This window comes from Colletotrichum tamarilloi (assembly GCF_030869305.1).
Source record: "Colletotrichum tamarilloi strain Tom-12 chromosome Unknown Scaffold_114.1, whole genome shotgun sequence".
Taxonomy (NCBI): Eukaryota; Fungi; Ascomycota; class Sordariomycetes; order Glomerellales; family Glomerellaceae; genus Colletotrichum; species Colletotrichum tamarilloi.
The window spans coordinates 81212-107706 of NW_026849497.1; the positions used below are offsets into that span (position 1 = coordinate 81212).

Here is a 26495-nt window from a genome sequence, read left to right on the forward strand (position 1 = left end):
ATTTGCACCCTTTCCCCTGCCATTGACATATTCTTGAAGCATCACTGAATTCCAAGAATCCAGGCGTCCAACCTGACTTAAAAGTCACCCTCCATCATGCCGGAAGCATACCACGCCCACCCAGACTATGGCTACCCGCGCGACTTCAAGGGGTACGGCGAGAAAGGTCTTGCTTGCCCATGGCCCAACGACGCCAAGATTGCAGTCTCCTTCGTCATCAACTATGAAGAGGTTCGCCTTCTTAGTCCTAGCCCTCCCTAATTTCAGGCGGACAGGCATAAAGAGGTACAACAGCTAACATGAGTACACCCGCGACAGGGCGGCGAACGGTCAGTTCTAGCAGGCGACGGCGTCTCGGAAACCAACCTCCGCGAGAACCCCATGGGCCCCGCAAAGTACAACGAGCGCAACTACAGCGTTGAGTCAGAATACGAATACGGCTCCCGCGCGGGCTTCTGGCGCCTCTTCCGCCTCTTCAACTCCCGCAAGATGAAGTTCACCCTCTACGCCGTCGCTCAGGCCATCGAGGAGCAGCCCGAGGTCGCGACACGGTGCGTGGAAGAGGGTCACGATGTGGCCTCACACGCCTACCGCTGGATCGACTACCATGACGTGCCGATTGAAACGGAGAAGGAGTACATCCGAAAGTGTATCACTTCGCTCAAGAGTTTGACGGGGTATGCGCCCAAGGGGTGGTACTACGGTCGCAACTCGCCGCACTCGAGGACACTTGTGCCGCAGGTGTATGAAGAGATGGGAGAGGATCTTGTGTGGGCGAGTGATACATATGCCGACGACGTGCCGTACTGGATTGATTTGCCCACTGAGCGGGAGAAGGCTGATCCAAAGGGGTGTCTGATGGTGCCGTACAGCTATGACTGTAATGACTTCAAGTTCCACGTCACGGGTTCTGGGTTCCGCGATCCGCAAGGGTTCTACACGCATTTAAAGAACGCCTTTGATGTGTTGTATGAGGAGGGTCAGGAGGGGATGCCCAAGATGATGACGATTGGGCTGCATTGTCGTATTGTTGGTCGGCCGGGGAGACTGGCTGCGCTGAGGGACTTTGTGGATTACATTGCGAAGAAGGAGGGCGTATGGGTTGCTACGAGGACGGAGATTGCAGAGGCGTTTAAGGCCAAGTATCCCTACAAGAAGGGCCAGCTAGCATAGAACCATGATAGATCAGGTGGATGGTATTGATAGGGTATGTATATTTTGACGATTCATGAAAGCTTTTTCGACACTTTTCGTTTCCTTTTTATCGAATCTGTCTCCTAGACCGCTCCACCACCTCCCTTCTCCTCAACCTGCTCCTCAACAGTCTGAGAATTACCTAGTGACATATTCTCAGGTACGAGAACATGCTGAGTCTACGAATAGGCAGCCCAAAAACGTGTAAATTCGAGTTGGAGCAAAAGAATGATCAGTGGGAGGCTTGAACTCCCGACCTTGGCATTACTCAACATTTCTGGTGAAATATTAGTACCACGCTCTAACCAACTGAGCTAACCGACCCGCTGGTGATGACTAATCAGCCGATGGAAAATTGGAGGCTATTCGCAACTTGTGGATCAGAGGGCTTGGGCGAGCGTGCATGAGAACAGCCCCGACAGGAGACGAGTATGCCTAGTATTTACTTCTAGTTGCAGAGTTGCGATAAAAAGAGGAACTCAATCATATGTTAAAGAAGATAAATCTTCAGCTGCAATGTTTCACGGGGAATTTGTGGAGAGAGACGTCGACAACCGCAAAAGGTCGACACGCTTCCCGAGCCTTAAGGTGAGGCTGAGTGACGCTGAACGTCACATATGCCATGGATCCTTACTTTCTGACTGACCTTCCGTACTCCTCTGCTTGCAAGATGTATTCAGATCTAACTAAGCTACTAGATAGGTATGGCGGAGTAGAGCAGTCAAGTAATCTAAGCCTCGTGAACTCCGGCGAAGACATGACGAGGTTGGATGAGTCTTAGAACCTCAACAGCGAGTATCACAGATCCTAAGAGCCAAATCAAACAACCAATTGCAACTCTGCGAAGATGTGCAGCAAGTTGAAGAATGCAAACGCTTGTGTCAAGGAGATCGCGCACGTAAGCGAGTATCAGCGTAACCTATTGATGAAGCTCCCACAATGAGATTTTAGAACCGAGGTAGGTATTCAGCTCACCATTCACAACTCGCCAAAGTCCAAGTCAGATTCCATCAAGTTCAAGTAAGCCCCCTGCTCAAGCTCTTTTGTGAATTCCAACTCAAGTTCAAAACCATTACTTTTGCCGTGCGGTCTGTCTCCTCCATCAATTTTCTTCGGGCTGTGGGTAGATTTGAGGTCAGGCTGCACCATTTCGTTGAACATCCTCCAACCCTGCCAACCGCCCGGTGCTTCTTCATCTACCTCCATAAATGCCTCTTTCACGGCGTCGGAAATAGCATGGGCCATGGATGACTTTTCCCCGGTCTCGCTGCTCCGTTCAATGGCCACGTGCACTTCTTGTGCAGTTGTCGACGGCGACATCAATCGGTCGCCTACTGGATTCGCTCCTAAGTCCACATCTAGAGGCTGTGATCCCCCACCAGGACCTGCTAGCGGGCTAACGATTGTCTTGAACAGACTCCCCGAGAGGGCATCAAAGATGTCACGATACTTCACCGCACCGTGAAACTTCTCACCGAAGATGGTGAGGGATTGAGAGCACGCCCTCGTGGCTTCAAGCGTGTCATACGAGAAGAGAGCATGTTCCCGCCATAAACAGTATACAAGCGTCAAGCCGGCAATGAAACATGAATGCAATGCCATCATGGTGTAGCTTAGCGTCTTCTGCTGGTTTAGTCGCTTGTATGCCCTGCAAACGCGGGCGGCGGATCGAGCGGTAGTGAGGAATCTCGAGTCAGAGGTGTGAAGTACTGGAAGGAAAACAGTGTAGAGCGATAGGACCGACTTGTGGTACTGCCTAAGCTCCCGATTAGCATTCGGTGTCATGGCCCAGATTAGGATGGCATAAACACTCACAAGATGAAGAAATCTCTCGAGTCATGATAGGCGCTTTCTGGGTCGTACATCCAGCTTATTGCTCCGGCGCCTTTTGTCGGATGATGGGGGACTGTCCTCACCCATTCATCGAGTTCGGCTCTAATTTGTCCCATTTTGGTCTCAAGTCCCGCTCGTTCTTCTGAAGAAACCGAAAAAATGTCCTTATCAACTCGGTACACTCGGCGGTGGATCTTGGACTGTATCCTTCGGAGCTTAATAATGTGTATGAAAGGCTTCATGTTTGACCAAGGCAGTCCGGGTGAATTTGATGGGCTATTCAGTGCTGTCAAGTCCCAGAAATCTAAGCTATCACTTGGAAGCTACACAGCTGTCAGCATCATCATGTCCCCACAGCAGGCTCTCCTCTAACTGACCTCGGTATTTATGTCTCTGTCAGCGATGGCGAATGTACGTCCAAGTACCGCACTCGTCATACGGTCCAAACAGTAACATGACCAGAAGACGCGCCTTCTGATCTCGAGATCGCGTAAATCGTGAGTCGAGGTGTTAGATTCCTTTCGATGGAGACCCAGCTCTATGCAGAGCGTGACAGCGTACCGCACCTGAGACCATGAGCCGGCACCGTAGGGACTTCTAGTTCCATGCACGGCGAGTAGGAGGAGAAATTGTACAGTGGCTAGATTGTGTTGTTCCAGTATGTAGTCCATCGGCTCAATGGCCGCCGTGAGATGTTTCTGACAGTGACCATGTTAGATTTGTAACGGCAAGCTTTGCCTTCAGGAAACTTTCACCTGGGGATCTACATCACAAGGCTTCTTCATCAACTGTAGGAACCTTGCGGATATGGCGTATATCAGGTGCATAATGCTTCGGTGCTGAATAGACAGGGCTCCACGGTCGTATTGCTTCTGGAATAGCTTAGTGTACAGTTTGCGATCCAGAATAGGCCATCGCGTATGAAGCCGATCAGAGAAGACATCAAACAGCACCTCCGCTTGCTCAGGGCACGGGAACTCGGATTGGGATTCCTTCGGGCTAGAGGACACCGATACTTCGAAATGCAATTGCGGAGTCGATGAGAGAGCTTGAGTCGTTGGTATAGCATCAAACGCAGCTTTACCGCTCGAGCTGTGAAAGATGGAAGACTGGATCATGCGCGCAATGGTTGCGCCGGAACTGGATCCTAGGTAGAATGGCTCTGGTGCAGTGTCCGTTGTGCCAGATGCACAGAGCGACAAGTACGCAACGCCGTTGACTAGAGAGGACTGCTCATCGTCCGATAGTGGGTCTCGTGAATTTCTCCGAGGATCTTTCGTCTTGGGTTCCGGTGGTGTTGCCACGGAAGATGTCCTGACAAAGTGGTCTTCTGCGTAATCTGGCATCCGGGCCTCGAGAAATGCGATTCTCTCTTCTAGTGCGCTGATGTACCTGAAGCTCGTGTAAGTATACAATTGTACCAGCATGAAGGGAAAGACTTGCAGCGACTTTCCGCCAGGATAGTGCGGCCTCAGTGCACGTTCATAGACACATGACGAGTTGGACTTGACGCAAGACCTGCAACTCGGATGTGCGCCGTCGCACTTCCATGTCGTATTTAGTCAGCAAATGAACAATGGTGATCTAGCTGTCGATATCAATGGCTTACACGCTGTTTCCTTCTCTTGCATCGCCTACAAGCCAAGGCCACCCTCGACTTCCGGGTCTGCGCCGCCGAGACCGGTGGGCCGGTGCGGGGACTCACGAGACCCTCCGTGTTGAAGCCGGCCGACGTGGAGTTGACCAGATCTACGGGAGATGTCTTGTCCAGCATGTTCTCGGTCTGAACATGAGCAGTCATCTCGAGCATTCTCCTGATTCGGCTTGTATGTATGGTTGAATACTGCAGTGAGGATACGAAGTAGGAACTTAGGAAAATTTCGAGCCGAAGTAGAATGGGCCAGGACAACGCCTGCAAGGATCCTCCACAATCAGAATCGGGAGTGTCATTGGACACACTCATGCAAACGCAAGTATGAGATGTATCGGTCGTTAGGAATATCGAAGGATTCGGACACCGAAGCCCCCCTTCCCCGGATAGCACGCGGCCTGCTTATGACGGGAACTTGACCCAGAAATTTAGTCCGGTGATGGCTTGCGTCATCATTCAGCTTTACTTCTACTCCTAATTGCCTTACACTGGTACAGACACCTTCATAACATCCAGAAACTCATTCGTTATTCTATCCATGGTTGCCCCTTCCACGGGAATAAGCACACAGCAGCTAGGACTCTGCCTCCTAGCACCATGCCCTCACTCAGAACCCGAGTGATACGCAAACGTCTGTAGTTTCTTACCGATGACCGCATCTTTACCGAATTGGGATAAATATTCGGACGTCCACCGCAGATAAGACCAACGGCCGACCACCGCCTTATCTTGGTGGATCACACCCGAGACCAGGTCCCCGGCCCATCCATCTACATGCCAAGCACCGCTCTCCGCATATGCCATGCCGAATTCTTATCATACCTTAGTTGTAACTCATGCTTAGGCAGCTCACTGGGCTCGCGTGGCGACGCACTGTCTATCGGCTGGAAAGTCGCCGACGAATGAGGAACTACAATCAGGGTTGCAATAGAGCTGATACTTGAGCACCGGGCCTCTAATATGGACGAAGGCCCTCAGCGTTGTAGAGCAAAAAAGAAAGAGGACGGGCATTTCCATGAAAACATGTCTCTTTGATGGTTGATAGGGTTCTGATAGTGCTGTTCGGTCACCACAGGTTCAACTAATTATGGTACGCATTCGTATACCAACGAAAGGCGAAATAGCCGCGCCTTTCCAATCGAAAGACGCCTTCGTAGAATGGATCAAGGCTCCCGAAGTTCACGAAGGACGAACTCAGGTCGGAGACTCTAGGTGGTCGAACAAGGATCTCGAGCCGACGCCGCCAGAACAAAGAACATGGACGTGGTACAACTTGCCTTTGTACTGGTTCTCAAACATGTTTGGGACGACCGGGTGGAACGTCGCGTCTTCCCTCATCGCCGTGGGTCTGGTAAGTTATCAAAAGACAGCATCGTTGTTCATATGCGCTGACAAAATCAGACATGGCAACAAGCCTTTGTATCCTGCGTTCTTGGCTCACTCATATCCGCTATTGTCGTTACTGGTATGGCGAGACCTGGCGTGATGTACCACCTAGGATAGTGCGTTTAAACACTCCTCCCACGTTTGGTATTTTCTGACATTTTTTCAAGTCCTGTTCTTGCACGATCGGTGATGGGAATGTATGGATCATACTTCTTCATCTTTATCCGAGCAATTGTGTGCATCATTTGGTACGGTATTCAGACCTACTACGGCGCGAACCTGTTGTCCGTTTGCTTCCGCTGCATTTTTGGAAACAGCTGGGACAACTGGCCCAATATGCTTCCCACTGGTGCCGACGTGACTTCAAAGCAGCTGCTGGCGTTCTTTCTCCTTTGGCTGGTTGAGTTCCCGTTTGTGAGTATATGTAGTGTGCGACCCTCTAATGACATGCATTCCCTGACATTGGCGGCAGACCTGGGTACACCCGATTCATATTCACTACATCTACACCGTGAAAGGCTTCATCATGCCATTCGCGTGCTTCGGACTCTTCGGCTGGTGTATGTCCTATGGAACCGGAATCTCTAATATTGGCGCTGCATCTGTCGCAGGCGCATCGGCAGCAGCTAAAACACCCGTCGGATGGGCTATCATGAGCGGCATCAATGTCATCATGGGTTCTCTTTCGCCAATGCTCGTGAACCAACCTGATCTCGCGCGGTACTGCAGAGAGCCTCGAGATGCCGGTTGGCTCCAAGGAGCATGTGTCTTCTTCGCAAAGATCCTCGTCTTCTTCCTTGGCCTAGCTTCGACGACCTCATTACAGGGTGCTTGGGGCAAGGCCTACTGGAACCTATGGGATCTTCTTGACGCCATCCTTGACCATTACTGGAATCCGACCGCCCGTGCTGGTGTCTTCTTTGTATCGTTCAGTTTCATTCTCAGCGTGCTGGCGACAAACTTTGGAGCAAACTCGCTACCTTTTGGCGCGGACATGACTGGACTGTTCCCCAGGTACTTGACGATCCGTCGAGGCCAGATCGTTTGTGCAATCCTCGGTATTGTTGTATTGCCGTGGAAGCTTATTGCAAACGCGTCCGCGTTCATCTCATTCCTCGGGAGTTACAACATCTTCATGGCTCCCCTTTGCGCTGTGAGTACTTCAACGCCCAGTCTTGAAAACCAGTCTTGAGAACGTATTGCTGACTCTCACCAGATTATCATTTTCGACTACATCTTGGTTCGAAAGGGTAACATACACGTGCCGTCGCTGTATAATGGCTCTAAAGAGGGTCTCTACTGGTTCAATTCTGGAGTCAACTGGGTTGGGGTGTTTGCCTGGATCGGCGGTACGGCAATGGGATTGCCCGGTCTCGTCGGGCAATACCAGCCTCATATTGTCAGCCAACCGGCTAAGTACATGTACATGATGGGCTGGGTGTTGACGTTTTTTTCATCAGCCATCTTGTATGCTGTGTTAGTGCAGTTCTTCAAGACCAAGGTGTATCCTCCAGGCCATGAGAATGCCCCGATGGACTACGAATGGCTGGCGAAAGAAGGCCGGGATGGGTTCTTTGAGGGCGAAAGGGAAGGCGAGATTTATGCGCCGCCATCTCCGCGCATTGACGAGGCTGAAGAATTGCACTTGGGAGAGAAGGTGCAGAAATTGGAGGCCTAGTTGTGGTTCCCCAATGATTGATGGCTGTCGAGAACTCAATCCCCCACTTACTCCTACTTTGCTTTTGAGATGAATTAGTTATGGAAAAGATCTTAGTAGAAGGCAGAATGCTAGGAACGACAGGTATTGTGGTAGTCTCAGTGACAGTATGAGAAGAACCACAGCAGTGGTAGAAGTTGTGAGAACGTCTCGTGGGACAAGAATCCCCGCCAACTACTTGGCATCCTTTTGACTTCATGTTGCCATGACGTGACTGGAGAAGCCGCCCCAAAGCAGCCCCGGCTAGCCAGCAAAGGCAATCCGTTGCGTAAGTCAGCGGGTCACCCTCGGCCTCTCAAAATGTAAGCGTTGGAGTTTCGGGCAACAATTATCAGAATGCACGCCTCATTCGGTGGAAAGATCCCGAATCGGACGTATCGCAGTCTGCTGTTGAAGGCGTAGGCGGAAATATTGCGGGGGAAACGAACGCGGCGGCGGATCTGAAGCCGACGATAACGGCCTGCGGGGTTGGGGTATCAGGGATGGCCCCTCTTACGGCCATTGGAGTCACCGGAAAACATCTTTGAAATAGCCGGATTGCCTCCAGATTACTCCAACTCTTGAGAACTCCGCGATTTTGTTCATGTTCTCATCCCGTTTCATAGACTCTGCAAACTCGAGAGTTACCTTCTGAACCTCTGGAGCTCAGAACAGCTACGGTACCGGAATTATTCACGAGGCTATTGAGTGCATACCTTGGACAGAGTCCACTGTAACCGTGGCGCTCTGACTCTGTTAATACCCCGCCTTCTTGTTCTGGATCGTCTCCCACTGAAGCACTTGACGAGTTTGTATTGTCAAAACGTTTATCTCTGATATCTTTTCTTGACAATAGCAAAACTGCAACACCATCACAAAATGGCAGTTGAACCGTATAGACTTACGGCGACCCAAGCGTCAGCCAAGATAAGGGCCGGGGAGTTAACTGTGGAAGAGTACGCGCGCTCGCTCTTGTCCCACATTGAGGAGAGAGACCCCGTAGTCAAAGCTTGGGAGTACTTGAACCCAGAGCAGGTGATTGCACAAGCGAAGGCAATGGATGCGATACCGCCAGAGAAGCGCGGACCCCTACACGGCGTAGCCATCGCAGTCAAAGACGTTATTTACACAAAGGGTCAGCGAATATTAGCCTGTGATTCTACAGGATCGCTAATCGAAATCTAGATATGCCAACACAGCACGGATCTCCAATCTACGCTAGAGACGCTCCCAAAGTCGATGCCGGTTCCATCATAATTTTGCGACAGGCTGGCGCGCTGCTTCTTGGTAGGTCCATGCTGATAATTCAACCCGACCCCAGCAATGCGATACTGACAAAAGTAGGCAAAACAACCACGACCGAATTCGCAGCGACGGTTCAAGGTCCAAAGACAGTGAACCCACACGGCACGAACCGAACCCCCGGTGGCTCCTCGTCAGGATCAGGCGCCGCCATCGCGGATTTCCAAGCGCCTATCGGCCTAGGCACCCAGACAGGCGGAAGCACGATCCGCCCAGGATCTTTCAATGGCATCTACGCCCTGAAGCCGACATGGAACTCCATCACGCGCGAGGGTCAGAAGATTTACTCCTTGATCCTAGATACCCTCGGTTTCTTCGCCCGCAGTGTCGAAGACCTGCAATTGATGGCTGATGTCTTTGACTTGAAAGACGATGAGCCCCCGAAGGACACCTTCGCTGTCAAGGGCGCCAAGTTCGCTCTGTTGAAGACGATGGTGTGGCCTCAAGCTGGACCTGGCACCCAGTCCGCGATGGCGAAGGCTGCGAAGCTTCTCAAGGCTCACGGAGCCGAGGTCGAAGAGATTGCATTTGATCCCGAACTTCAAGAGCTACCTCAGTGGCATGCGACTGTGCTGCACAGCGACGGAAGATCCGCTTTCCTGCCCGACTACCGCGCTGCCAAGGATCAACTGCACGAGTTCTTGGTTTCGCATGTTGACAACACGAACAAGATTAGCAGAGCGGAGCAGCTAGAAGCATTCGACAACATTGCCATCGCAAGGCCCAAGGTTGACAAGATGTTGGGCAAGTATGATGCCGTTTTGGTGCCTAGTGTCGTTGATGAAGCGCCGGAAGGAACCTCGAGCACCGGAAGCGCAGCTTTCAACGCTCCCTGGACAGTGAGTCTGTCGAAAGCGATGTCTTAAGTTGTCACTACTAACGAGGGTGATAGGCGCTGCATGTTCCGGTCGTCAACATTCCAGGTTTCAAGGGTCCCAACGGGATGCCAGTTGGCGTTTCCCTTGTAGCTCCTAGGTATCACGACCGTCATCTCTTGGTGGTCTCCAAGGCGGTCGGCGAGATCTTCGAGGCGGAGGGAGGCTGGAAGTCTGCTTTGTAATTGTGACCCATACGTCATCTGTGACAGGGAACCTCTTATTCACTGTAGTTTTCCTGAGCTTCGGTGGAGCCGCTCAGCATATGTTGGATGTTGTAGCGAAGGCTTGGAGACTTAAGGCCTTTTTTATTTCATGATCTCATTATGCATCTGTAAGCTGCAACAGGTCCGATTGAGCGGGGTCAACTCTGCATAGTGGGATCATTTACGACCAATAAGGAATACAACGCGGAGGCTTCCACTACCACTGCCGCCGCTGCTATTGTCCTTAAAAACGGAGTTTGCATCGCCAAGACGAAACATACCTGCACATCCTCAGCCGTTTCCCGCCGTGACCTCTCGAACAGGTCGGTGTCATTAATGTCTGTCTGGCAACGCCTTTTTCAGCCCTGCTGGCACATGCGCATGTCGAGTAGGCCACGCTGCTCTTGTCGTATGGAGACTGGAAGCGATCCAATATCAAGGAGCGCGGCTGCCTTGATTGTCGTTCTGGTTCTTTTACAGCTTTCAACTGTTCGTGGCAACTCTAATATACCGCTAGATAGAATTCTGTCTCGTCTCCCTGCCATGATGATGCAAACTATAAGTCAAAATAACTGGAAACGCATACAACACTGGGAATCAACTGATGATTCACAGGCCATTCAATCACTCGGTCTTTGTTGAAACCTTCTATTGAGTTGTGACTTTCCTTTTGGGACAGTTTCCATAACCTTGAAGTAAAGAACGCTGCTCCTTTGTTCTGGTTTGGACGACTGTGGCACAAAGTACAGTACTCACCGATGAAGCACTGCCCAGAAGTAGTTGATAAACTGTTCATCTGATATCTGCAGTTCTAGTAGGTGAACAAGGGACATGTATCAAAAGTCTGCAACTTCATCTCCCGCAAGTAAAAGGGGACGAGAAAAAAGAAAAGAAGTCCACACAATTACGTGTATCAAACAGGCGAGAAAAATTGCCATTCGTCCATAATTAGGTCAGCCAATCGTTCAGCCTGTCAGGCTTCCTATCAGGCTGCCTGACATGGGAGCTATGCTTGACACTATCACTCAAAGCCACCACCGAATTTCCAATGGCTGAGACTCAGCCGCTAGTCAAAGCTCCTGATTCGATGCCGAGATGCCAGGCTCAGGGGTAGGCAAGCTATATTATCCGCCACAACCCCTCCCGGCGTCAATGAACGATGTATCTTTTCAGGCTGGAATGGAAGGTCCATCCGACTGCCCAGTCAGGCGACCCTAAATATTCACCTGACACCATCTCGGCCTATATAAACCGGGAGACGTTCTCCAATCTCTTACTTTCAACTTACACAGAAGCAACACGGGCTTACTTGATCATTGGTCAACAACTTCAACGGACCCTTAATCAACCTCGATATACAATACCAACAGTCTGACTGTGATCGAACCGCACGCTCCCAAATGAGGGTTGGAGCTTGTAATTTGTTACTGTTCTAGATCTGACTACTCGTAAGGTAGTCGTAATATATCGACTCTTTTGCCTCACCTTGAGCAACACACACTCCCCAGAATATTTTTCAGGGAAAAAGAATGAGTGTTGGCCGCCTCCAAGCTGCGTTGGCCAGCGCCACAAACGAGGTCACCGTTGCAGCCGCAAACATTAACTTCGACTTTACGCTTGTCAAGTATGAAGCTCCAAAAGAGTACCAACCTCTTGGTGCACTCCTTTCTCCTAAACGCAAGGAAAATGCAGAATTTGGACCTTCACACTGTACAGCACGCCGGCTGGCGTCCTTGTTCCAGGATGTCTGCCCGGAAACGCCCAATTTGATCAGCGCCTATGGGAAGCGGGTGTCGGAGATCTCGACGAGGGCGACGAAGAGACAGTCGACCAAGTTTGCTAATTCCATGTTCGAGTCGTACGCTGGTATAGACGCGACATCCATCTGGGCTGCTGCCACATCGTCGGATCCTGCTGCGGCCGACAGGGGCGCATTGCACATCCACCTGCTGGCTAGCATGCTCGCCAAGATGTGGACGGCACCCGAAGCCGTGTCGATTTGGTTCGAGCTCATCTCCGAGAGGCAACGGATGATAAGCGAACAGCTGGAAAGAGGTGACGCCTTGCCGTTCTCGCTTGCGGCGGCAGCGGCACAACGTCAGATACAGCGCTCTCAGCTCGCCGAGTGGGACGCCAGCGCCAGAGCCTGGCTGCAGACGGCCGACTCGGTTATGGTTAAGGAGCAGGACCAGCTCCGAATTATTCTCGAAAATATCGAGCTATCCACCAGCAGAGACCAGAGCAAGGCTTCGATGGTCTACCTGAGTGTGACCCAAGCATGGTGTAGAGCATTGATGGTAATGGAAAGGCTTGTGTCTGGCGTCGCCCAGGAGGTCCACGATGGGGCGGCTCTCGTTGGCCTCACGGCCTGGCACATCTATCCGGATATTCATGTATTTGGATCGAAAACTGTCAAGGTATCGCTAGAAACCGCGCAACCTCGCGCATCAGTGCCCAGTCCCATCATCGGTGGAATGCGGATCACACATTGGACAATGACAAGGAGATCCATCACCGGACGACACAACGGAGCCCGGCGCCGTTCTCTTTCAAGGACGGTTATGTTTACAGCCACCAACACGGCACGCCCATCCCCATGTCGCTGTGGTTCGGCAACGTACACGGAGTGGCTCTCTATCAGCCGTGCGATCTAGCTAGACCTGCCATGCCTCCGGCGCAAGTAGAACTGGAAGATCTGCTCTGGGCTCTCGAGTATGACCTAATGGCGGACATCCGAATTCCCGAAGATACAGTGTCGTCCACCTTGAGTCTCTTGGCAGTCGCCCACTCTACGGTGCTAGGGAGGCTTGAGGGATTGATGATCCGGCTCAAGACTTTGTCGAAGCCGCTCACGGAAGCCAAATGGGCGAAGGAAGTCGCCGTCAACTTCGACCAACATTATAACGCTGGAATGTACCGATGGACACCTGGAGCTCTTCCTAAATCTATTAGCGTGTTGTCGTATTTCATATCTGAATGCGACCTGCGGCCGACCGATATCGAGGAAAACGTTTGTGGCGTCTCTTTCGGAGACTCTATATTTGTCCCAGAGAACGTAAGATGATTCTTTTTCTTTCTACAAACCGTCGCCGAAACTTTCCATCGACAGCATGGGTATCGACCTCGGTCAACATAGGGTTTCGAGTCTCAATCGACGTTGCTGATGTATTTTAGTTGACCCGCGATCCGTTTGAGGCTTCTGATGAGCAGGCCATCGTACGAGTTTTGGGAAATATAGGCCTTCCGGGCTTCGTTATGTTCTCTTCCGTCATGGAACCGATGGTGTCGGAGGTCAGCGAGTCGTCCTGGAAGGTAATCAACCAGAACATCTTCAACGGCCGCCCCGAGAATGCGTTTGGCTCGACGTCAATGCACCTATCCTTCACCAACTGGGAGAGGTCTCTTGAGGAGCCGATGTCCGGGGGTCTACAGGATACGCAAGTCATGAAAATGGAGTCCGTTGTCTCCATTCGTGAGGCTGGCTCTTGGGTCGGCGACGTCGACGTCGTCCGCGCGCTCCGTAACGAGCGCGTGAGCAAGCTTCGCCCGCAGCCGTCCTGCACCCACGCCATAGATGGGCTCTACGGAGCGCATCTTACGTCGATTGAATCCTGGGATGAGCTGAGGAATTGCAACTCGGGGAACGTGGTGATCAGAGCACACGGGAATTGGGTAGCACGGCTCGCCTGCATAGCTTTTCTATCGCAGGGTATCCAGCGGGGTGACTTCAGGTTTGAGAGTGTCATCGTCTGCCCCCAGCAAGTCTGTTGGAAATGTGTCGAGAAGTTTTCGCCTTGCGTTTACGTGTACTAGAAATTGATTCCTCCTCTTGTCTGGCCATACACCGAGTGTAAACACCAGCCTCAGAGGACCCGTGTTAACAAAAAAATGAAAGCAAAAACCCCACTATTGATACGAGTGTAGTACAGGAGCATGTCATGTTGGTGTTTCGCCGTGAAATCTTGCCGAACTCCATTTACAAGACTGCCCACAACCGCAGCACGACTCCGGTCACCACGTACCCGTTTACTCGACTCGGGCAACTTGGTGTCGGCGTCATACAGGGCGTTATGACTAAGGAAGCACAGGGACTTGTTGGCAAAATGGCATGAATCCATCCGTCTCCAATCTCTCATCAGATTGCCTTCCAATATCCTCTAATAACCTGCCGTAAGGTATTATCACTCCGCGCAGGCATGTCCAGACGTCATTCTGTGCTCGATGAGATGCTACTTTCCAACGTCGCGGGCCTGATTTACAAAAGCGAGACCGAGCAGAGTTGCACTTGCAGCTTTAAAAACATGGCGAAGATCAAGCGGATTTGCTTTGTAATCGGATGTAATTTCACCATAGTTTTCAGGACTAGTAGCTTTTAGGATCACGATTTACTCTCGAAACTTCGATCTCCGCTACTTAGGTAGCTATCTATCGGCTACCTAGCGGATGTTAATTACGAATTATTAAATTAGAAGTCTAATTCGACCGTGGTATACGGCCAACTGCGCAGGGGCTAATTAGGGGCCCTATTTATAATTATTATAGCTAGCTTAACCTATAGTTAAAACCTCTTTTTTATATTTATATAAAAATTTATATAGTTTAATTAATCTCTTTATTAAACCACGGTTTAAACTAACTACCCTATAATAGGGATACTAACACGAATCCTCTACTAGCCGTGATGATGCAATGCATCCTCGATTGATTATTAAACTTTTTTAAATTTCTCAAACTTCGCATATTCCGATTGGAAAGATATTGCCTCTGACAGGCATGACAGTCAGGATTGTGAGAGACTCATAAGAGCTTGGGCATCTGTAAGACTAAACAGTAGTATGTAATTACCACATGTAAACACCCTTTGAGTAGAACCCGACCATGTCTTCTATCCCTATCACACAGAGAGCAGCAGTGCTTGAGCAGCACGGTAAGCCTCTCGTTATTGTCGAAGACAGACCCATCCCAGAAGCCATTCCAGGCAGTATCATCGTCAAAGTCCTCGCTGCACCACTATCGCGCTACGCCCGAACCACATTCGACGGCACGATCCTTGCCCCCCCTCCTCGATTCGCCCTTTGTCCCGTGCCCAAGAACTCTCGGGTACGTGCACAAAATTAGCAGTGGCACAACATCCTTCAAAGAGGGGGACTTGGTACACGTTGAACCTGTAGTCACGGCTCGCGATGATCCGAATGTGTTCATCATGCAAGGCTACGTCAAGGGACCGCCTGGCGATAGGACTGACAGATTGGCCGAATGAGAATTTCGCGACGGTGTTCTTCAGCAATATCAGCGCGTTCCGCTCGAAAACATCTACCTTATAGATGAGAAACTCGTCAGAGAGTTAGGCGTCGACCTGATCAACCTAGTCTCCATTAGCACGTTTTCTCCAGCCGCCGGAGCTATCTTCGAGTCAGCGAAGCTCAAAGTCTGCGATACAATCATCATTGGACCATCGGACGGGTCCTTTGGTGGAAGGGCTGTTGAGTTGGCCTTGGCGATTGGAGCAAACGTCGTTGCCCTTGGACGAAACGCAGAGTTGCTACAAGCCATGAAGCATAGCTTGAAGTCTTCTCGGCTTAGTACCGTTCTCATGATGGGTGACGTCGATGCCGATGCCGCTGCCATTCTTGCGGCCACACCTGGTGGTGGAGGGGCGGACATCTACAATGATTGGTCTCCTGGCGGCGTCACCGTCGCTCCATTTCTGCCATCAGCTATTCGCGCGCTCAAACCAGGCGGGCGAATCGTAGTCAGCGGTGGGACTTTAGGCTTATTAGAGGTTCCGTATATATCAATGGTGTTCAACAGGTTGTCAGTCAACGGTTCATTCATGTGCAATCGCGAGTCTATGATAAGACTGATTTATATGATTGAATCGGGGCAGCTTGATATTAGCACTGGAAGTGGCACTCAGGTTCGAAAGTTTGGACTCAACCAGATTGACAAGGCTATCTTAATCACTGAAAGAACAACTCGATGGAGGAGCCACACTGTTGTAATTCCTAATCAGATCGACTAGCAGCTCCAGGGTGCTCAGCATTACTTTCATAGTCTTTAGCTTGATTGAAACCATTTCAATTTCATCCAGACAACTTCTATGTCTTGAGAAGATTAAGCATGACAATTCTTGGACGGTGTTAAGAGAGAAGAGAAAAGAAAGACTTCATACTTTATCTGCTTCAGTAGTTGTATGATTGTGCATCAGCCGCTCCCCCATGCTCACTTGTCAGCCCCCGGTCCAGCGCCACATTCCCTGAGTTCCGACATCGAAGGATGCAGTGCAACGCTGCTGCCTGATTGGGCGATTTTACATCTCCAAGTCCTCAATTTTGTCTTCCAACCTCACTCCAACTTTCCCGTCGCCTATTCAACCTCAATATTGCCAAATTGCAGAGAGTCAAATGAGACAGTACCACTAACTACCTTACAATGGCGAGACCAAACGTAATACACGAGCCCTTCTCGAGTCTGGCCTTAGACCCCTCATCACCACCTCTCCCACTCCTAATCAAAACCAAGAAATCTCCACTCCGTACTCTCTTCACCCGCAAATCCCTTCCCCCTCTCCAAACCACTCCCCTCCCCTATACCCCCCTCAAACAAAATGAAATACGCCTCGTCAACCTTCAAGCGGGGCCTCCTTCAACCCCAGTAACCCTCACAACCGAAACAACACCCCTCTCATCAGCAGGATACACAGCCCTCTCCTACGTCTGGGGCAGTCCCTCTGACACCCTCGCCATCTACGTCGACAACCACGTCTTCCATGCCACAAGGAACCTTCACTCCGCCCTCCAGCACATTCGCCTCTTCCTGAAGCCATCTCAGATCATCCCGCTATGGATCGATGCCATATCGATAAATCAGGCAGATACCGTAGAACGAAGCCAGCAGGTCTCGCATATGCGGGAGATTTATACTTCAGCAGACTTAGTTTTGACCTGGCTCGGTCCAGATCTCGCCCTGGGGCTAATGTACCTCCGCGAACTAGGCGACCACGCACTCACCGTCTCTCGAAATCGCAAAGAGGCTCCAAAACTTCTTCCCATCCATGTCAAAGACCGGTATACGACCATCCGGGAGACTGTCAGAGTCTTCCAGTCAACCTACTGGAACCGAGTCTGGACGGTACAGGAGTACACCGCTCCCACTGACTTCGGGGTCTTCCTCTCCGGTACGGCGTGGGTAGATCGTACTGCCTTCCTACCCGCCGCGATGATCTACACGCAAGCGTTGCACTGGTTTAGAGATGGCTTACGAAGACGGGGTGCAGATGCTTCGTTTGTGGACGCGACACTTCCGAGGGTGAAGAAGGTTGTTCATGATCTCAAGATGAGCTATGCGCGGATGCCGACTTCTAATGACACTGCTCGAGCAACCGATGAGATGAAAGCCTCATCCAAAGTTGATCGGATCCGTCAGGTTGAATCAAGGCATGGAGAAATCTCAACCGTCCGCAGATTCAACCTCATCAGCCTCCTCTTACGATTCCGCGATCTCCAAGCAACAGACCCGCGAGATCGCATCTATGCCCCGCTGAACCTCCTCGATCAAAGCCCCACCAAGGAGCCCATCATTCCTGTTGACTATTCCCTCACTGTTCGACAACTCTACACCTCCGTCGCTGAATGCCTTTTAGAAGACGAAGACTACTGGCCTCTAAGCACCCTCGAAATCTGCCGCTTCGGGTCGTCGGACTTACCGTCGTGGGTGCCAGACTGGCAAGTCCTTCCAAGAAAGGTACTCTCAAGGGACGTCACCACAGGGGAGCAAGTTGTCTGCGCGAGTAAAGGATACCCCGTTGACATAAGGCCTTGGAAGGTGCTGGACAAGACTCGGTTGCAAATATCAACTATAAAGGTTGATATCGTGGCGAAAGTATGGGACGCATTTGACGCACTGAGTGTGCCTCGAACAAAGTCCTATCCAACGTACACCCTCAAGAACCCCGGGGAAAAATACGCTATCGGAGAACAAACGGTATTAGAAGCCTTTCACGGACTAGCAAGTATCGAACCGAGACCTGAAGGTGGTGAAGAGGTGGGAATATATCGCCAAGAGGACTGGCATCGCAACCCAGGCATGATGAGCCGGTTCAATCGCCGCCGGTTAATCCGTACTGAACGCGGGTTCGTCGGTCTGGCACCGGCTGAGGCCGTGCAAGGTGACAAGATCTGGCTGGTCCCCGGCGCGAACATGCTGTACATCTTCAGACCTGTAGCAGATGGTGGAAGTCACGCGCTTATCGGCGAGGTTTACCTCCAAGGTCTCATGCACGGAGAGGCACGAGAGTTCCTAGGCGATGCTGGAAAGCATACTGTCATTACACTCGTTTAGGGTATAGCTTCTATCATGAAAAGGACCGACCCAATATCTACAAACTTTTCCCATTTCCCGCATTAGACGTGACGCGGTTGCGCACCACAACTCATCATTAACCACTCTTCTCCCTCCATCGTCCTCAATCAACGACTCAAGCCCACTTGCCGAGCACACTCATGATGATCATGCCGGCGATGAGACCGAAGAAAGCAAGGGCCGTAACGATCGGGCCAGTGCTCAGGAGCTCCGCGCCAGGAAGCATCCAGTCCTCGGCCCACATCTCCACAACACCAACCCAAACGAGGATACCGGCCGAGAGCGCGTCGAGAGTACCGATGGCGATGATGGTGTCGCGGTCGTTGCCGTTGAACCGCGAGAGAACGCCGATGCCAATGGCCATCCCGATGGGGGTGACGAGCGCAAAGGGAGAAGCGAGAATGAGCTTCTTGACGAGGGAGAAGCTGGGCTTCTTCAGGGAGTTGAGGCTGCCCTCGGCGGAGGCGGTTTGCTCGACTTCGGCGGGCGCACTCGAGGTAGGACGCTCTGCCATTTCAGCCGGGGTCGGCTGACCGAGCTGGGCAATGCGAGTGCCAAGTGCGATACCCTCAAACATCTGGTGGAACAGAATGACAACAAAAAGAGTCAGGAAGAAGGTATCACCGGCCACGACAAGGGTGATACCGATCACTATTCAATCCTTTGTTAGTATGCTACAGTGAGGGGGTGATCTAAAAGGGCAGCGTACAGATAGAGTGGAAGATGATGCCGCACTCAAGGACCAGGACGGTGACTGTCTCCGGGGAGAAACGGGTCATTGCACCAGGATTGGCGGCCATCTTCGCCAAAACCATGCGCTTTCCAATGTACTCGACCAGGAAAGACAGGAAGATACCAGCCATGACAATCGCAGAGGTGGTTCCCTCGTAGCCAAGACTGCCCAGACACTCATTGCCAAACATAAGCTGGGCGTGGGTATACAGATGGATGAAGGCGGTAGAGATGATGATACCCGTGCCGAACTGCTTGAGAATGAGGAAGATGGTGTGCGTCTTAGTGGGCATCCACTTGATCATGAAGATGGGGAAGTAGACTCCGAAAGCGCTGGTGACCAGGATTACGAAGAGGAGACCGATACGCAGAGGAATGTTATAGTCGCGCGTAACCTTTTCGCAGCTTCTCGTGCCGCTGCTGTTCTCGCTCTCGCCTGCGCCAACGCAATGCTCGACACCAGCGTGGAAATGACAATTCTCGCCCTGGGGTTCTTCTCCGCTAGTGTGGTCTTGGTCGGAAGACTCGGCGCCCTCAGCAACGATGGCAACATCATCTCCATTAGGAGCGAGACAATAAGTTTCAGTGCCGTGAGCATGGCAATCAGTGAAGGCCGTTGGTATCGCTGAGGCGGCAGTGTTGGTGGGCGTCGTCATGACCTGATATTCCGTAGTGCCCCACATACAGAAGCTGGAAAGTTCGTCAGCGAAGATTGCTACCGCGTAGAAAGAAGCGCTTACACCGTGACTCCGTGAAGGTGGCAGTCAGACACTGCCGTGGGTGCGCCAGTCGCAGCGGCAGCAGCCGTCGTCGTGGCAGCGGTGGCAGCCGGCGCATTGGCGGCCACGACTTCAACCTCGCCATCCGGATAGAAGCAATACCTGGTGTCGATTGTGTTAGAAGAGGTTGCTGACATGGTATTGAATGAGCTTACAAGTCAGTTGCATGCTTGTGGCATCCAGTATACGAACTGGGCAGTGTGCCAGTAGGGGTAGACACGACTGTGAACTCTGTCGTTCCAGCTTTGCAGATCCTGAAGTAGATGAAGTATGAGCAGGTGTTTGACGGCGTAACAGTAATGAAGCTACTAAGGGTTCTTACTGAGTGGACGAGGCAACGGAGCACTGAGAGATGGCCGTGGGATCAGACGCAGCAGCCGTGGTAGTGGTGCTAGCAGCCGTTTGCCGTGCGACAAGGGAAGCCGAGGTAGTACTCAGAAGAGCCGCAACGGCGGCAGCGGTAGTGAACCTGACCATGGCGTCCGAGTCTAGATGTTGAAGAAGCTGCCAGTGATAAGGTAGAAGCGAGCCTGGGCCTTGTCTGTGCTGAGATGGGCGGACAGGGCTGAATTTCTCCGGACGAAATCCAAGAGCGGATGGTGTTGCAGGAAGCGTCAAGCTGCGCTTATCGGCAGGGTGGTTCTCGTCTGGGTGTTTTATGGAAGAGAATTTCTTGTCAAGGTGGCGAGTCTGAAGGACGACCCGTCAGGAGAGGCGAGGAGAGTGAGCACCTTGAGAGAAGTTGTTCAGGTGTGGAAGTCAATTCGCCGAGCCGGTATGTCTGGCCAGTGTAGTCCCTCAGGGTGATGGTATGGCGTATTAGGACGTGGACGAGGAAAGAAGAAGTCTCTGCAGCAGGAGAACTTCTCAAGAGGGACAAGATGCCGGGGAGGCTGGAGGAAGACAGGCGAATACCAAGCGTAGGGTGTTGCAAGTTGCGCGGTAAGCATGCGCAGGTTCGATTGAGTGGAAAAGACTGAAAACAGAATTCGATGCGGCGGATGGGATCCCTGCCAGTTGGCCGTGTTGAATATGCGCGGATATGCCATCCATTGTTCTGCTCCTTCGGGTTCCCCTCCTGGGCGGATTGCTCACTTTTCTTCTAACGCAACAAAGCAATAGCTTCCGATAATTCGTTGTCAGGTTCCTCTGCGCGTCTCCACGGCCCAAGCTTGTCTTTCATTGTCTTGGCCCTCGGTCGCGGCGGCTGACCTTGTCCTTGTCGGATGACTCTAAGGTTGGTTCCCCGTGGGCATGGTATCGTAGCTTGATGCAGCTTGCTGCGCGCCAATGACGGTCGAGGCAATTTTTCAGCCCACATTCGTAGCATATTCCATAGTCAGGTCGATATGGCATCCGCTGGGATAGGAGCCACCGCAGCCCGAGGGAACCATGGAAACGTGGGCATCACAAGCCCCTGTCGTCCAAAGTAAGTGGACCGATGGTGTTTGTCGAGAGAAAAAGCGGGAAGCCAAAAGAGACGAAAAAAAGCATAAGACGACGCGGTCTGTTTGCCAAGGCTGAGAGACCCATCGCCAAGGCTGAGCACCCGGATGGCCAGCCATGGGCCAGGAGAGGGAAGGAAGGGAAAGGCAGCAGCTGGCGAGATGGGAAGCAACGCTGATGGAGAAGCCAAGACAGGAAGTCGCGATGTCCAGTGGGTGTTTCCTGCTTGTTGTCTCTGAGGACCCGCTCTGATTGGGCACAGACCAGCTGAAGTGGCTTAACGTCGGGTCCACATGCCTCCTTTCACCCGGTACGTACCACCCACATGTCCCCCCACATGCACGTCAAAATAAGAACCTTGATGGCCTCCCGCAACGTCCCTCCTTTGCTTCTCACTTCTCTCTCTCACTCACTCACTCACTTGCAGTCTCATCTCACTCATGCACAATTTCACACCTGACTATGGTTCACCTTCCCCTCCGACCTTGATGGTTATAAGTGGCGACGCCTGCATGCCAAGGCTTCTATAAAGTAGACCGGGTCGACCAACCACCATCATGATGAGGGCTTTTCGAGGTTTTCTGCTTTAGCTAAGGGTCCTCGGAGCCTCTCGAATTCAGCTCCTCATACTCCGTATCGGTCGTCCATCTTCAACGCCAAGATTGCCTTACTGCAGGCCCATAGGCTCGTATTGCAGAGGAGTCACCGTCGGCAGGCACTTTTGCGCGCTCCTTCGGCCAATCTCACGTGTTGGCGCTTGGGAACCTCTGAATGACACATAGTATTCCCTCCGGCGAGGATCTATCGATGCTGGATGAGACAACTCTGGCTATCAATGTTGCCTTATTGAGACCGGGCTCGAAGGAAGGCAGCAAAATCGGCTGCGTAGTAAAGACGATAACTCCAGACCGTTTCGTGATGTAGTCAGCCACACCATGCTCAGTGAAGTCACCATTACTCCTGTAACGCAATCATGCAAAGACCAGCGGCTGAAGATCCTCACCGGTGACGTGACTAGCAGCATGCCAACGGTTCACGCATGGTTGCAGATATTGACTTGCCGCGGTCTAGACTCAAACCAGCCTGTCGGGTCTGTCACTGTGTCCGTGCCTGAGCTTCTATGCAATAGGTGCAGTTCCAAATGTCAAAATTAAGCCAAGACAGGGGCAGGTGTTTCAGTGGCTGATGATCGCGGGCACGAGGTAGGGAACATGTATAGTCTAGCAATGCGTATTTTGTTTCCATGCTACAATTAAAGCCCATCTCCATCTGGAGTGGAGGGGAAGAGAAATGCCCTTAGGTGGCCCAGCTTCTCGAAGTTTTCCCCGATTTGGCCTGCCCGCTGTCCTACTACAGCCGTCATACCGACACCCCATCCAATGTATGTTCATGAATCCCAATTCGTGTATCCGTAGATGCCCAGAAGGCACATAATCCATTTTTTTCATCAACGAACCCCTTACAAAGCCATGAGCGCGACAGCGATGGCAGCAGCACCAAAACCAGCGCGAGCAGCTCCGGCAGGAACGGCAGTAGAGCTGGGAGAAGCGCTGCCAGCGGCAGTAGTTCCAGTGGCGCCAGTAGTAGCCGCAGCAGTAGTGGTGACGGCAGCGGATCCAGTGCCCGAGGCAGAGGCGGTGCCAGAGACGGCGGTGGCAGCAGCATCGCAATGCCTATCTGATGCGTTAGATCATCTTGAGGCGGCAAGGAAGTCAGTATATTCTAAACGTACCAGTGGTCGCCATGGGGCTCGCAGCCGACAGACTCAGTGGGAGAAGGAGCAAGGCCGCCAGTGCCGGAAGTGTGGTCGTCATCGTGGTCGTGGTCGTGGTCCTCGGTGGCGGTGGTGGTCGCGGCAGCAACGCTTGTGAGGAGGGTGGTTCCGCTAACTGCTGCGGCGGTGGTGGCGCGCGCGCCCTCGCAGTGCCTAAAGGCGAATGTGAGAATGGCGTCAACTTCTGTCGGAAGTGGAAGTCTGAGCTTACCAGTGGTCACCGTGAGGCTCGCAGCCGACACTCTCCGTCGGTGAAGGAGCCAGGCTTTCGCTCTGAGCAAGAGCAAAGGCAGCAAAGCCGAGTATGGAAAGAATCTGAGAGGCCTTCATGTTGATAATTTCGGATGGATGTCAGGCGAACTTTGGTGTGGATCAAGGTGACTGATCGCGAATGATTGTCAATAATCAACGAGTGTATGTAGGCATAGGCGTGGAGATGGAACAAACTGTGAAAAGGCTGTGAACATGCGAGGTTTATAAAGATGGTTTTGTGTTCAAGCGAATAAGCTACGAATGTCCACCGCCAAGACGAATCGCCTGAGAATGAGCATCAAGGTGTTAAGGTAAGCAACTCCTGGCGAATCTTGGCACGGAAAAAAACTACAATTATGAAAATTGACTGGTCCTTCCAAGGCGTTGGTTGATTGTTTTGTTGTTTGCAATCAATTCAGCCAGGCCAGTTCGCCAAGAAACCACGCAAGTCAGGTTATCCGCGGAGACTACGGGGTATCACAACGTGCTTATCCCTCCCTTTCGACTTGGCACATGCTCAACCTGCCCGGTTCTGTTTACCGTCAATCGATCTTTCAAGGATCACCTCGCCACATGTAGTACCTCAAGCTCCAGTCAAAGGAGTGGTTGGATTCCGGTTTGATCTCGTAATGCGGCACCCATGTCAGGCCTGCGTTTGCCCAGGCGCGAAGAGGCGGGCCGGGCCATCAAGGTCCTCAAAGTGGAATCCTTGACTTAGCACATCATCACGGCATCGAGGACCTTTCGAAAGCCGCATCAAGTGAGTATCTCTGAAGGTGTTAAGATTCTCCGTAGTTGTTGTTTAGTTGCCTCTTACTGGCTATTCTGCGCAGGAGCTTTTGCCGTTTCCGATACTTCAAGGTTGCAATTGATCCCATATATGATGCTAATCAGCCAACGGGCCTTTCCTCTTCCCAAATCCCTGGGTCCTTTTGCATCATTGCCAAGCCTTCAAAGAGCCCCTTTCAACCGGCTTTGTAGGATTGTCCCGAGTTTCGACGACAAACCACCTTTGTTGGACGGAGTTCGATCTACGGGCGGGACTCCGACTGCCAGCCAGTCTCCTGACGGAACCATCAAGCTCACATCTTAGATCACCTCAGCCTTGTGCCAAGCGCTTTCTGTCTTTCTTAACAACGAGAAGCCAACTTGTCAGAATCGAGCAGATACCAACCACGAGTACCGACAAGTTGACCGCATACGAGATCCGATATCTAGGGCCGAACACCGTGCTGAATACGTGTGGGCCGACAATACCGCTGTAAATAAGGATCAGGAAAAGGCTACTCGATTAGGAATCGTTTTGGACGTACCCGAATTGAGCGCACGCATTTGTCATGCCAATGCCGATCCCAGATGCCACGGTTCCTTCAAGTGCTCTGATGCGCTCCGGCCAGATTACTGGGTACGCGCACCCAGCACAGGCCACGGAGACGATCAAGCAGATGTAGCGCACCACCGGGTTATCGACAAAGAGAAGAATGATATAGCATACGATAATTGTTGATTCAACTGCGTCCGTTAGCTGCGCGCTACGTCTAGGTGATTCTCTAGGCGACTTACTTCCTACGGCTGTCACCCATGGTCTGATCCACTTTCTTTGAAGCATAAAGCCCAACGTGTTCAGAAGTAAGAAGGCCGAAACATACGGAGGCTATATGACATCAGTCAAAATCCCTCGACATGACTAAGATCAAGCGCGTGCTTACAATGTTCATCAACTGAGAATAAGCCGTAGTCGTGAAGCCCAGCTGATAAATGACAGTCGGCAACGCGAACCCGACCCCGAACCCCCCGATACCATGGCAGATCCAGTACAAACTGAATGTGTATAGAGTCGGGTCTCGAGCCATGACCTTCAAAGACTTGAAGTCCCAACTCGCTTCTCCCTTGGGCACAGAGCTGGCAAGTCTCTGCTTCATATACAGTCGCTCCTCTTCATTCAACATCTTGGCCGACTCCGGATAGTCAGGCAACCAAAACGCAAAGAACGCAAGGAAGATAGCCGGCAGCCCTTCGAGGATAAACAGCCACCGCCACCCGGACACGTTACCAAGCTGGTCCATATACGAAATGGCGTAGGCCAACAGTCCCGACAGCGCACTAGAAACCTGACCGACGGAGTAAAAGAAGGCGATGCGCTGCGGCATCTCTTCCGGCTTGTACCAGAACGCATAGTGATACAACACTGACGGAAAAAAACCTGCCTCAGCCATGCCGATCGCGAAACGAACACACATCATGCCTGTAAAGTTTATCGCCGCGGCGGAGCAGCACGCAGAAACGCCCCATGCCATTATCAGTATGAACATCCATCTCGAAGGCCTGAACAGCTTCAACAAGATCGTGTTGGTGGGCTCAAAGATGAGATAGCTGTATGAGAAGATTGAAAGCGTCCACGCCCATTGTGATGGGTTGAGGCCGAGTTGCTTCTTGATGCCGGTGCCGGCCTCGAGGTTGATGATAGCTGCATTGGAGTAGTTTGCGCTGTCGATGACGCGGAAGACGTAGACGAGAGAGTAGAAACCCACGAGCCAGAGGTCAATCTTTCTCAAGAGTTTCTTCTCAAAATCGGGCCGAGTATTGCTTTCTTCGGTTTCTGGATCGGAGACATCTATGCTCCCTGTCATTGTCGTCTTTTCGGGAAAGGTCTGTACGTGGTCGGCAACGTAGGCCAATGTCTTGATAGGCTCTCTTGAGGTGGTCATTTTAGACGTCGTCGCGAAGCACTGGAAAGAACCAGAATATCGATTGACACGACTCAATGCGAAGCTAAACTCTCTACAGCTAACCAGTAGCAGTAAGTCAACATACCCACTTCCTGGCACCCCCCTGTTTCTGGCACCCACAAAAACGCGAAAATCCACCACAACCCAATGCCCACCCCCAACCTCCTTTTATCACAACATTTTCAATTCGCGTCCAAATGGGCTCATCTTTTGCACATGTCTTCTTCTATATATAATGCCTCAATATACCGAAGATCAGCTTCGTCAGGCTCTCGAGGA

At 51.7% G+C, this 26495-nt stretch overlaps 10 protein-coding genes across 10 annotated transcripts; 5 read left to right on the forward strand and 5 right to left on the reverse strand.

Moving 5' to 3' along the window:
- Window positions 1-96: 96 nt before the first annotated feature.
- On the forward strand, window positions 97-1173 carry CTAM01_14150 (polysaccharide deacetylase; the record flags this gene model as incomplete). Its single annotated transcript, XM_060530151.1, has 2 exons — window positions 97-231; window positions 319-1173. The coding sequence occupies 2 exons, from the start codon at window positions 97-99 to the stop codon at window positions 1171-1173; spliced, it is 990 nt and encodes a 329-aa protein (XP_060375288.1).
- Window positions 1174-2172: 999 nt separating this feature from the next.
- Window positions 2173-4990, reverse strand: CTAM01_14151 (fungal specific transcription factor domain-containing protein; the record flags this gene model as incomplete). The annotated part of the gene is made up of 5 exons (XM_060530152.1): window positions 2173-2950; window positions 3010-3350; window positions 3405-3725; window positions 3783-4571; window positions 4637-4990. 5 exons carry the CDS (start codon window positions 4988-4990, stop codon window positions 2173-2175), a joined length of 2583 nt encoding a protein of 860 aa, XP_060375289.1.
- A 775-nt stretch (window positions 4991-5765) lies between these two features.
- CTAM01_14152 (NCS1 nucleoside transporter) lies at window positions 5766-7742 on the forward strand (the record flags this gene model as incomplete). The annotated part of the gene is made up of 5 exons (XM_060530153.1): window positions 5766-6029; window positions 6080-6180; window positions 6232-6478; window positions 6537-7217; window positions 7281-7742. 5 exons carry the CDS (start codon window positions 5766-5768, stop codon window positions 7740-7742), a joined length of 1755 nt encoding a protein of 584 aa, XP_060375290.1.
- Window positions 7743-8639: 897 nt separating this feature from the next.
- CTAM01_14153 (amidase) lies at window positions 8640-10122 on the forward strand (the record flags this gene model as incomplete). Its single annotated transcript, XM_060530154.1, has 4 exons — window positions 8640-8895; window positions 8946-9047; window positions 9105-9901; window positions 9955-10122. 4 exons carry the CDS (start codon window positions 8640-8642, stop codon window positions 10120-10122), a joined length of 1323 nt encoding a protein of 440 aa, XP_060375291.1.
- A 1550-nt stretch (window positions 10123-11672) lies between these two features.
- Window positions 11673-13956, forward strand: CTAM01_14154 (uncharacterized protein; the record flags this gene model as incomplete). The annotated part of the gene is made up of 3 exons (XM_060530155.1): window positions 11673-12536; window positions 12602-13198; window positions 13318-13956. The coding sequence occupies 3 exons, from the start codon at window positions 11673-11675 to the stop codon at window positions 13954-13956; spliced, it is 2100 nt and encodes a 699-aa protein (XP_060375292.1).
- Window positions 13957-15021: 1065 nt separating this feature from the next.
- Window positions 15022-18483, forward strand: CTAM01_14155 (uncharacterized protein; the record flags this gene model as incomplete). The annotated part of the gene is made up of 3 exons (XM_060530156.1): window positions 15022-15243; window positions 15437-15957; window positions 16557-18483. 3 exons carry the CDS (start codon window positions 15022-15024, stop codon window positions 18481-18483), a joined length of 2670 nt encoding a protein of 889 aa, XP_060375293.1.
- A 136-nt stretch (window positions 18484-18619) lies between these two features.
- On the reverse strand, window positions 18620-20492 carry CTAM01_14156 (ZIP Zinc transporter; the record flags this gene model as incomplete). Its single annotated transcript, XM_060530157.1, has 5 exons — window positions 18620-19155; window positions 19214-19926; window positions 19977-20117; window positions 20171-20269; window positions 20338-20492. The coding sequence occupies 5 exons, from the start codon at window positions 20490-20492 to the stop codon at window positions 18620-18622; spliced, it is 1644 nt and encodes a 547-aa protein (XP_060375294.1).
- Window positions 20493-22293: 1801 nt separating this feature from the next.
- Window positions 22294-22416, reverse strand: CTAM01_14157 (uncharacterized protein; the record flags this gene model as incomplete). Its single annotated transcript, XM_060530158.1, has 1 exon — window positions 22294-22416. One exon carries the CDS (start codon window positions 22414-22416, stop codon window positions 22294-22296), a length of 123 nt encoding a protein of 40 aa, XP_060375295.1.
- A 504-nt stretch (window positions 22417-22920) lies between these two features.
- Window positions 22921-23565, reverse strand: CTAM01_14158 (uncharacterized protein; the record flags this gene model as incomplete). Its single annotated transcript, XM_060530159.1, has 3 exons — window positions 22921-23134; window positions 23194-23388; window positions 23447-23565. The coding sequence occupies 3 exons, from the start codon at window positions 23563-23565 to the stop codon at window positions 22921-22923; spliced, it is 528 nt and encodes a 175-aa protein (XP_060375296.1).
- Window positions 23566-24586: 1021 nt separating this feature from the next.
- Window positions 24587-26195, reverse strand: CTAM01_14159 (high-affinity nicotinic acid transporter; the record flags this gene model as incomplete). Its single annotated transcript, XM_060530160.1, has 4 exons — window positions 24587-24746; window positions 24801-24999; window positions 25051-25141; window positions 25197-26195. 4 exons carry the CDS (start codon window positions 26193-26195, stop codon window positions 24587-24589), a joined length of 1449 nt encoding a protein of 482 aa, XP_060375297.1.
- Window positions 26196-26495: the final 300 nt, after the last annotated feature.